This window comes from Sus scrofa, chromosome 6 (genome assembly GCF_054392235.1).
Source record: "Sus scrofa isolate SSC_HxYL_T2T_F1_AM1 chromosome 6, Sscrofa_HxYL_maternal_Yorkshire_Landrace_v2.0, whole genome shotgun sequence".
In the NCBI taxonomy this organism is placed as follows: domain Eukaryota; kingdom Metazoa; phylum Chordata; class Mammalia; order Artiodactyla; family Suidae; genus Sus; species Sus scrofa.
The window spans coordinates 67,864,979-67,876,030 of record NC_139388.1 but is presented as its reverse complement, the minus strand read 5'-3'; the positions used below and the strand labels follow the sequence as shown (position 1 = coordinate 67,876,030).

Sequence of the window (11,052 nt, the reverse complement as noted above, 5' to 3'; positions counted from 1 at the left end):
GTCTTTAAGGGTGGAAGATGCTCTCTCAGTCACAGGGAGCAGGGACTGCCCTTGAACCTTGAACGCTGAATCTCCTCACAGGTATCCTGGTGCTCCTGGCCTCTGCCTGAGTCCTCGGCTTCTGCTTCCCACCTATCTGTCCTGAATCCTGTGGTTCTCCATCCCTGGCCTTTGCTGCTTTATCACTCTAGTGAACACTGATGAATGACTTAGCACCCAACCCCCAAGCTCCCAGGAGCGAAACTGCAATAGTTTTAGCCTGCACTGGGCAACTCTGGTCCCAGCTGCCTGAGTCCACAGGCTGCCGCCCCTTGGCAGGAGAGGAGAGGACTCCCTAGAGTGTGGGGGTGTCGGCAGTGCCCTATGGTGACTCTGATGTCCCGGAGTCCATATGCCAGTGTAAGGCTGAGGAGCAAGGTGGGAACGCAGTTGCCACCCCCACGTCTGAGGTTGGGAGGGAGGGGTGCTCGGCAGTTGGTGGGCTCCCAGGGGACATTGTCTGAAGGTCGTTGTGTGGAATGCTGTCGTGGTAGCCAGATGCGGGGGCGGGGCGGGGCGGGGCGGGGGCACCCCACCCACCACAAGGCTGCGGGCCAATGAAGACACACCTGTCTTTCCACACAGACCCCCTCCTAACCCGAACTTTCCTATCCCAGTCCTCCTGCCCCATACTCCGCTTGGAACCGAGGAGGGGCCGCGGCGATTTTCCCGCCTCCGCCCTGCGTTGCCAGAGGCGGGCGCCGGCCGGTTGCCCCAGCTCGCCTTTGTCGCCGGCGAGTCGGTGGGCTGGGAGAGGACGCGTGATTGACAGTTGGCGGGGGGCTGAGGGAGGAGCGCCGCGGCTCATTGGCTGGCGCGAGCGTGGGAAAGAATGCGGAGCCGGGTTCACACACCCAGCGCCGGCCCTGCCTTAAATAGCCGGGCGGCTGGCGGCGCGCGCTCGGTCCCGGAGCGTAGGACCGTCTAGAGAGCGGCTCGGGAAGCCGCGCGCCCCAGCCGGCGGTCGGCCCCAGGCGGCGTCCTCCGCCCGGCACCGGGAGGCGCGGGGGGCGCACCATGCCTGCAGACACCCCGGGGAAGCCGAGAGCCTCGCCGCTGGCAGGAGCGCCGGCCAGCGCCAGCCGAACCCCGAACGAGCCCCGGAGCGCGGCCGAGCCCCGAAAGGTGGGGACCTGGCCGGGCGTGGGTTGGCAGGATGGGAGCGGGGGAGAGGGGAACTGACTCACCCACTGCCGGCCCCGCAGTCCTCCAAGCCCGTCATGGAGAAGCGGCGTCGAGCGCGCATCAATGAGAGCCTCGCCCAGCTCAAGACCCTCATCCTGGACGCCCTCAGGAAAGAGGTGAGTCGGGGGCGGGAAGGGTGAGATCTCCGGGCCGAGGCGTGGAGCCTGGAACCTGGGCCCTCCTGGGCTGCCATCCGCTCACGTCAGCCCTGCCCCTAGAGTTCCCGCCACTCGAAGCTTGAGAAGGCGGACATCCTGGAGATGACCGTGAGGCACCTGCAGAGCCTGCGGCGCGTGCAGGTGACAGGTGAGGCGCGGAGCGGAAGCGGCGCGGGGTAGGGGGCGCGGGGACCACCCGCTCGGGCGCCCACCGCCTGACCCCTGCCTCCCCCGCAGCCGCCCTCAGCGCCGACCCCGCGGTCCTGGGCAAATACCGCGCCGGCTTCAACGAGTGTCTGGCCGAGGTGAACCGATTCCTGGTCGGCTGTGAGGGCGTCCCGGCCGACGTGCGTTCTCGCTTGCTCGGCCATCTGGCCGCCTGCCTCGGCCAGCTGGGGCCCCCGCTCCGCCCGGTTCCTCCGTCCCTTGTTGCGGAAGCCCTGGCGCCGGACGTCTACGCGGGCCGACCGCCGCAGCCGGACTTCGACAGCCCCTTCCCCCCGCCGCCGCGCCCCGGGGCGGCCTTCGCGCTGCCGATCCTGCCGGGCCGGACTGGGGCGCCCCTCGCCGCCGCCGGAGCCGGGGCCGGGCCGCAGGGCCAGGGCGTGCCCTGGAGGCCGTGGCTACGGTGAGGTTTCGGTCCTGGACTGCAGCGGAGGCCGAGCCCGGTTCTAGGGCCGCGGCCTTTGCTGAGATTGATCCAGAAGATATTCACGTCAGAGACCGCGTGGAGAGTTCTGTTTCGTTGTCTCTGTGAGGAGTCCAGACACGGAGGCCCAGCAGCCGGGGTCAGCTGCTGTCTTTGAAGCCGATGTCTCTGCACGGGCGGGCGGGGTGGCTTTTCCCCAGGCCGAGCCCTGGGGCCCCGTCCTTCTGCGCCCATCTGTGCTTGGCAGGTGCGCCGCGCGGGCGTTCACCTCGCGTTGCCTTTGCCTGTATCTATCCGCACTGGAGTAGCGACCCCTCTCGAGGTGGGGTGGGGGGATGTGGGAGAGGTCCTTCAGGAGGGTCAGGCAGGACTGTGACAGTCATCACTTCTTCCAGAACATCTTCCAGTGCTGGGTACCATTTTTTTTTTTAAAGGTACCTTTCCCCACTCCCACCCCTGGAGACTCTGGAGGGTGGAAACATGTATTTTCACACTGTTGTCTCAGGGCTAAGCTGTGGTAAGGGGTGACTGTCCCTGAAGTTTCTGTTCTGGCCTGGTCCACCTCTTGGCTGCTCGAGGCTGAGCACGAACCCACCTGTGCCCACCCACAGATTGAAACTGCCAGTGTCCAGTTCTACTGTGTGCCTTGCTCTGCCTTGAGAGGGAAGCTCCCCTGGCTGTGCCCTCCTGAGCACCTGCTGTGTGTTGGCCCTGCAATACAGCGATACTAGGAATCAACCCGGGAGTCACTGTCCTGCGGTCCCAGGTCTCCCCAGCCTGCTGCTGGCAGCTATGCTCCAGGAGACACGAGGGAGTGGTCTGAGTCACACAGCTGAGACTGAATTGTCTCATCCTGAGCCCTCCTGAGGCTAAGGCAAGATCTACTTCCCAACCAGAGCCAAGTTCATCAGATGGTTGCCTGCTGCCTGCCTGGCCAGGAACCAGCAAGGAGGAGGAGGCTGAGTCACTGCCTGAGGGTGGTCTGCCCTTCCTCCAATGGCTCCAGCAGCTTCCAGGTCCATGTTATGGGCAGGGTTCACCTGTCCTCCTGGACTCAGCCATGTACCTGTCAGGGCCCTCCAAGTCCCCACCAAGCCAGTGCCCCCCCCCCCAAAGACTCTCTGGCTGCCTGGCCCATCTCCCTGAGGGTCCAGGGCCTGGACCAGTGGCAGACATGTGGGCCAGGTGTTGCACCCTAGAACGTACACACATTCAGCAGTCCAGGCCCTGGGGAGGCTCAGAGTGCTGGGTTACCAGCAGCACAGTGAGGGAGTTACTGCTGGCTGGCTTGGGAGGCCCTCTCCAGCAGGAGAGTTTCAGAGGGTCCATTTCAGGAGCTGGAAGTTCCACTCCAGAGCAGGAGGGAAGGGCCTGGGGCTTTGGGATATGAAGCCTGGTGGGTAGGTAGTGGGTGGTTGGGACCTGCTCAGAGCTGGGCTCCACACGGCCTGCAGGAGTAATGGGAACTGTGTGGCCAGAGAGAAGGGCTGCCTGGGAAGATCGCCTGGAATTGAGACCTCTTACTCTCTCTTCCCAGTCTCTAGCCCCGACCTCCTGTCCCTATGCCGTGCCTGCCCCTGCACCATTTCCTTACTTCCTGTTCCTGATAATCTATTCTTTTTGTCTTTTGTCTTTTTGTCTTTTGTTGTTGTTGTTGTTGCTATTTCTTGGGCCGCTCCCGCGGCATATGGAGGTTCCCAGGCTAGGGGTCGAATCGGAGCTATAGCCACCGGCCTACGCCAGAGGCACAGCAACACAGGATCCGAGCCGCGTCTGCAACCTACACCACAGCTCACGGCAACACCGGATCGTTAACCCACTGAGTAAGGGCAGGGACCGAACCCGCAACCTCATGGTTCCTAGTTGGATTCGTTAACCACTGCGCCACGACGGGAACTCCCTGATAATCTATTCTTGAGATGCTGAGAAGCTATTACCAAGAGATCTTTGTGCTGAGGACACTGTTAACTCACCAGGGACCTCTTGGACTCTGAGGGATCCACGCTGTTCTGGGATGGGCAGGCCCCCCATCTCACCCCTTTGTGCCCAGCCCGGGCATTCTCTCCTTGCTTTCCCACCCGAGGCAGCCACCCTAGGCTCCAAGGGCTCTGGAGGCCAGGGCTGTGTCTGTGTCACTCACTCCTGTCCCCAGCACCTGCTTGGAACAGGAAGAAGCTCAGGCCGTACAGACCTAGTTAAGTAGCTTGGATAAAAGAGGAGCCAGGAGGTTTGCAGAGGGGTGTCCTTGGTTAGATTAGGGGAGTCTGAGGAAGCACAGCCCAGGCTGAGGCTGGGTGCCTGTGGTGATGCAGAGGGCAACAGGGGAGGCCCCAGAGGAGCTGTCTTGGGTCCCCTCTCCTGGCTGCTCCTCAGCAGCTGAGGGCAGCACCCTTGCCTCCAGCTGTGGAAGGAGCCATGCCCCATCCCACTCAGCGTGGACACCTGCCCCGGCCACAGCGAGCCAGGGTGGGGTCTCCTCCTCACACTGGGGACTGTTCCTCCTTCCCGCTCTCCCCACTCTTCCACCCATTTCCCGATCCTCCCCTGCCTCAGAGGGGGGCTGGGTAATTCCTCTGTCCCACTCCATCCTCAGCTAGTATTGTCTTGGCTTCTGGCTTCTGTCTTGCAGACCTTACCTGCTGGGCGATAGAGGAAGCACCTTCTCCGGGCCGAGCCCTGTGGAGTGGGTGGGGGAGGAATCAGGGCTCCCTCCTCCTGTGGGGGAAGTGGCCCTGAAGGCCTGCTGGTCATTTCCCGTCCACGCAGGCTGAGCCTCATTCTTCTGTGGCCTCCTTCCAGCCCAGTCCCTGGTGACCAAGGGTCAATGAATGTTTACTGAATTCAGGTGCACAGTCAGGTGCTCTGCCAGCCTCTGTGGGTCCCAGTCCTGTGGAGCCTTGTGAGTCTGGCTCCCTGTGTCTTGCCTGTGGGTCCAGAGCTTGGGGACCAGACAATGACAGCAAATTATAGGTGTTTGAAGTCAGGAGAAAGAATGGGTCCCCATGGTGGCAGAAATCAGCCCGGCCATGCCCATGAAACTCCAGTCACTTGGGAATCTGGGGTGGGCCAGGGCCTGGGGCTGCTTGGATCCTTGGCTTGTGAGAGGTCAGGCCTTTGCTCACAGCCCCCACCTCCTGCCTCAGAGCCCCTGTGCTCACCTAATTATCCCCGGGCTCCAGAAGCCTCCTCCCTTCCTCTGGCATGCCCTGGCTCCAGGACCTGCTTGCTTTTCCTGGGGAGGAAGCTGTGATCAGAGGGCTCTGCTCTCTGCTCCATGGAGCCCTGGGGCCATGCCCACCCTGGGATACACTTATGGGCGAGGAAACAGGCCCTAGGGTTGTTGGCCTCCCAGAAGGCCCCCTGGTATTCAGCCAGGTGAGTGTACTGAGGTTGGCCCATGTGTCCTGCAGAAGATGAGGTTGCGGCGGCTCTAGGTCCACCTTCTTCACTCTGGGGCCGGCCAGCTATCCTTTGCTATGGAGGTGCCAAGAAAGTGTGGAGTTTAGAAGCAGATCCTCCAGCCCTGCTGGGCCTTCAGATGAGATTCCAGCTGCTGCTTACACCTGAACGGCAACCTCATGAGAAGCCCTTAGCCAGAACCATCCAGTTGAGCAGCTCCTGGACTCCTAGCCTTCAGAAACTTTGTGAGATAATAAATGCTGGTTGTTTAAATGTTAAAGTGATAAAGTTTAGATTGATTTGTTATGCAGCTATAAATAAGTTTTATGTAAAACTTAAAATAAATAACAATAGCAATAAACAACTAATGTGCCCCAGTCACCCAGGGCCAGCAGCGTGTGCCCATGTGTTTCTGGGGTTGTGGAAGGGGTTGGGTGGGGCAAGGACAGAATCAGGGTGGGGGTGCGCTCAGAGACAGCTCTTGCAGCTGTGGCAATAAGCCTGACATCCATCGGGAAGTTCCCCACTGAGCCCTAGCTGGGGTGCTGGGACAGGCCACAGGCCCTGGAAGACCAGCACCGTGCCAGCTTCCATTCCATGCTAGGGCTGACCAGCCACAGCCCGGGACCCTCCCTGTGGCTTCTGGGCAGGGCTGGGGCCCGTTACTGTCTCGGGAACAGACAGGGCACATGAATCAGAGGCACGTGTGAGAGATGCTCCATGCTGCGGCACACAGGGCCCATGCCCAGGGCGGGCCTGGCCAAGCACAAACCCTGTAACCCATCCCCGGGCCACAATGACTTGCTCCCAGTGAGCACATCCACCCTTTTTGCAGCCTGGTATCCATGGTTCCCAAGAAGCAGCAGGCTGCTGCTGCCTCAAAGCTGTCTTTTCCTGGTGGCCTGCCTGACCCTGACACCTTCCTGGGCTCCTCCTGGGAATGAGGAACTCCCATGTCTGTGGGGGGAGGCAGGGGCTCCGTGTACACTATGCCAGCATTGGGAACCTGAAGCCCTTTGCTTGGCCATCAGCACCCACAGTAAGGAAGAGGCACAGCCTTGGGGGCCTCCCACTTCCTACCTTCCCATCCTTACCCTCTAGAGGGCCAGAGGCTGGTGGGGGAAGAGGGCTTCCGCAGCTGCAGCCTCCCTCACCCCCAGCACCCCTTGCTCTGTCTAGCACAGTGGGGTAAGTGTCAGCAGCCCTGGGGGTGGGGAGGCACCACCAACCTCTTCTGGCCCCCAGACCATGACCTGGGCCATACACGCACATCCAGGGGCCGGTCCCCATCCAGAGCACCCCCAGCCCCTGACCCTCCTTTCTCAGGGTCTCGAAAGGCCCTTGGGTTTCCCCTGCCAGCCCAGGGTCAGGAAAGTGTTAGGCAAGAGCACCGTTTCTCAAGCAGTCCTCATGGGAGGTGGAAGTCCTTTCGTGACCGAGTCTAATTTAGTTTTGGATCATAAAGGCAAGTCCTCTACAAGCATTTTTGTAAAAGCCTCAGAGTAAGACAGCAATTGGCTTGAAATGGTAAGAGACTTAAAAAGCATGGTTAAATACTTGATTACGACGAGATCGTCCAGGAAATTTGACTATTTCTATGACATACAACATTTGAAGGTAATAACTAGAATGACAACTAACAACATAGCATTGTTAAGATGACCATACTTCCCAAATTAATTTGTAAGTTCAACACAGTTGCTTCAAAGGCGTAGCCGCTGTTTGCAGAAATTGTCAAGCTGTTCCTAAAATTCATATGGAAATCCGAGGGACCCAGAATATCCAAGACGAGCTTGAAAAAGAAGAACAAAGTTGGAGGACTCAAACTTCCTGCTTCCGAAACTTACTACAACACTACAGCAATCAAGACAGTGTGGTACTAGCATGAGGCTGAACGTACTGATTGATGGAATAGGATTGAGAATTCAGAAATAAGACTTCACTTTTAGTTAACTGATTTCAACAAGGATGCCAAGACTACACAGTAGAGGAAATAATAGTCTTTTCAACAAATTGTGCTGGGACCTAATATCCATATGCAAAATAATGAAGCTGAACCCCTTCCTCTCAAGGTACAGAAAACGTAACTGAAAATGGATAATACACATAAATGCAAAAGCTGAAACTGTAAAACTCTTAGGAGAAGATACAGGAGTCATGAAGAACCTTAGGCACAGCCTTCTTAGATATGACTCCAAAAGCATAAGTACAAAAGAAAAAAAAAGACAAATTGGACTTTATAAAAATTTAAAACTTTCGGAGTTCCTGCTGTGGCGAAGTGGGTTAAGAATCCGAATGCAGCAGCTTGGGTCAAAGCTGTGGCTCGGATTCAGTCTTTGGCCCAGAAACTTCCATGTGCCTCAGAAGTGGCCATAAAAGAAAAAAATTAAAAACTTTTGGCTTCAAAGGAGATTATTGAAAAACCGAAAAGATACATAGAATGGGAGAAAATATTTGCGAACATGTATTGACAAGAGATTTATATTTAAAATATATAAGCAACACTCTCAACTCAATAATAAAAAAAACACCCAACCAAAAGAAATGGGTAGGGGAGTTCCTGTCTTGGTGCAGCAGAAACGAATCTGACTAGGAACCAAGAGGTTGCAGGTTGGATCCCTGGCCTCGCTGCTCAGTGGGTTAAGGATCCGGCGTTGCCATGAGCTGTGGTGTAGGTCACAGACGTGGCTCGGATCTGGCGTTGCTGTGGCTCTGGCGTAGGCCGGCAGGTACAGCTCCAATTAGACCTCTAGCCTAGGAACCTCCACATGCCGTGCGTGTGGCCCTAAAACACAAAAATAAAATAAAATGGGTAAAAAAATCTGAACAGACATTTCTCCAAAGATATATAAATGGATAATAAGCTTGTAAAAAGATGCTTAACATCATTGGCCATCAGGGAAATTTAAATCAAAACCACAATGAGGATTTCCCTGCTGGCTCAGAGGGTTAAGGATCTGGTGGTGTGACTATGTACGGTTTTGTTACAGCTGTTTTGCAAGTTTGATTCCTGGCCAAGGAACTTCCGCGTGCCTGGGAGGCAGTTAAAAAAAAAACCAAAAACCAAAACCACCTCATACCTACTAGGGTAGCTCTAATTAAAAAGACAGACAGTTTCAAGTGTCGGTGAGCTTGTAGAGAAATTGGGACACTTACACATAGTTCATAGAATGCAAAACGGGGCAGCCAATTTAGAAAACAGTTTGGGAAGTCCTCAAAAGGTTAAGTTTAGAGTTACCACACAACCCAGCAATTCCACTACTACGTACACACCCAAGAAAAATGAAACCATGTCTACACAGAAATTTGTGCATAGGAGTTCCTGTTGTGGCACAGCGGTTAACGAATCCGACTGGGAACCATGGGGGTTGCGGGTTCGGTACCTCGCCTTGCTCAGTGGGTTGGGGATCTGGCATTGCCGTGAGCTGTGGTGTGGGTTGCGGAAGTGGCTCGGATCCCGCATTACTGTGGCTCTGGTGTAGGCCAGTGGCTACAGCTCCAGTTCCACCCCTAGCCTGGGAACCTCCATATGTGGCGGGAGTGGCCCTAGAAAAGACAAAAAAAAAAAAAAAAAAAAAAAGTTTGTGCATAAATGGTCACAGCAACATTATCTATAATAGTCAAGAAGTGGAAATAACACGAATGGCCACCAACTGATGAATGGATGAGTTTAAGGATGTGCTATGTGGATACAGTGGAAGATCCTTTGGCAAAATAAAAAGGAGGGAAGTGCTGATACACAACATGGATGAACCTTGAAAACACTGCATCTAGTGTAAGACGCCAGACGCAAGAGGCCACGTGTTATGCGAGCCCATTTACATGAAATGTCCACACTAGGCAGATTGGTACCAAGTAGATCAGTGGTTCCCGGACCTGGGGCGGGGGTCCAGGGAAACTGGGAATGACTGCTTACGGGTATGGAGTATCCTTGTAGGGTGACAAAAACGTTCTAAATGTGATTCTGGTGATGGTTGTGTAACTCTGATTATACTGAAAACCACTTTGTTAAAATAGGTGAATTGTATGGTGTGTGAATTATTTTTCAATAAAACTGTTACCCCGTCCCTACAAAAACAATAGTAAAGAGAAGGTTTTAAGAGCTTCTGTACAAAAAGATACATGACACATACAAAGGCACAAAGATAAATGGATAGCTGATCTCATGTTGGAAACAAGGCATGTGAAGACAAGTGCATCTTCACTAAAAGTAAAAACTGCCAACTTAGAATTCTAGATATCTATAGAACAACCCTTTTATGGTCAGTTGACTTTCAACAAAATTCTTAAGACCATTCGATGGAGAAAGGAGATTTGTCTTTTCAACAAACGGTACAGGCACGATTGGATATCCATATGCAAATAAAATAACCTGGAACCACATCTTTTTTTTTTTTTTTCTTTTTAGGGCCTCACCCATGGCATATGGAGGTTCCCAGGTGAGGAGTCAAATCAGAGCTGTAGCTGCCAGCCTACACCACAGCCACACAACGCCAGATCCTTAACCCACTGAGCAAGGCCAGGGATCAAACCCGCAACTTCACGTGGAACCACATCTTATACCACATACACAAGTTAACTCAAAATGGAGCATAGGCCTAAATAAAAAAACTAAAACTGTAAAACCTTTTAGAGAAAACTTAGAAAAATCTTTGTAACCTTTGGTTAGGCAGTGATTTCTCAGATACAACCAAAAGAACAAAGCATGAGAGAAAAATGGATAGTAGTTCCCCTAGTGGCTCAGTGGTTAACAAACCCAACTAGCATCCACGAAGATGTGGGTTTGATCCCTGGCCTCGCTCAGTGGGTTAAGGATCTGGCATTGCCATGAGCTGTGGTGTAGGTCGCAGATGTGGCTGGGATCCTGAGTTCCTGTGGCTGTGGTGTAGGCCAGCAGCTGCAGCTCTAATTGGACCCCTAGTCTGGGAACCTCCATAAGCCGCGGGTGCGCCCCTAAAAAGACAAAAGACAAAAAAAAAAAAAAGGGATAAATTGGAAGCCATCAAAATTAAGAACTTCTGGAATTCTCTTGTGACACAACAAGTTAAAGATCTGTCACTGTCACTGCTGTGGCTCAGGTTGCTGCTGTGATGTGGGATCGATCCCTGGCCTGGAAACTTCCTCATGCTGTGGGCATGGCCAAAAGAATTAAGAACTTCTTGGAGTTCCCACTGTGGCTCAGTGGCAAAGAACCCGACTAGTACCCATGAGGACATGGGTTCTATCCCTGCCCTTGCTCAGTGGGTTAAGGATCCAGCGTTGCCGTAAGCTCTGGTGTGGGTCGCAGATGCACCTCGGATCTGGAGTGGCTGTGGCATAGACTGGCAGCTGCTGCTCCTATTCAACCCCAGCCTGGGAACTTCCATATGCCATGGCTGCAGCCCCAAAAAGACAAAAACATTTAAGAACTTCTGCTCTTCTAGAGACATTGTTAAGAAAATAAAAGATGAAGAAAATAATTTCATATCACATATGTGAGGAAGAACCTATATACAGGTAATACAAAGAACTCCTAAGGCTCAACAATACGAAAACAATCCACTTAAGAAAATGGGCAAAAGATCTGGTCAGTCATTTCATGGAAGAAGATATATGGATGCATGTAAACACATGAAAAGATGT

The 11,052-nt window shown here is 54.3% G+C and overlaps 1 protein-coding gene across 2 annotated transcripts; it reads left to right on the top strand.

Moving 5' to 3' along the window:
* The first annotated feature begins 912 nt into the window (after positions 1-912).
* HES4 (hes family bHLH transcription factor 4) lies at positions 913-5,811 on the top strand. Of its 2 annotated transcripts, XM_084962464.1 has the most exons (5): positions 913-943; positions 984-1,164; positions 1,245-1,340; positions 1,443-1,530; positions 1,620-5,791. In XM_084962464.1, the coding sequence occupies exons 2-5, from the start codon at positions 1,057-1,059 to the stop codon at positions 2,012-2,014; spliced, it is 687 nt and encodes a 228-aa protein (XP_084818590.1). In that variant the 5' UTR covers positions 913-943; positions 984-1,056; the 3' UTR covers positions 2,015-5,791. The 2 variants fall into 2 exon arrangements, with proteins under 2 accessions (XP_084818590.1, XP_003481977.1); XM_003481929.5 differs by having other exon boundaries at positions 943-1,164; positions 1,620-5,811.
* The last annotated feature ends 5,241 nt before the right edge of the window (positions 5,812-11,052 follow it).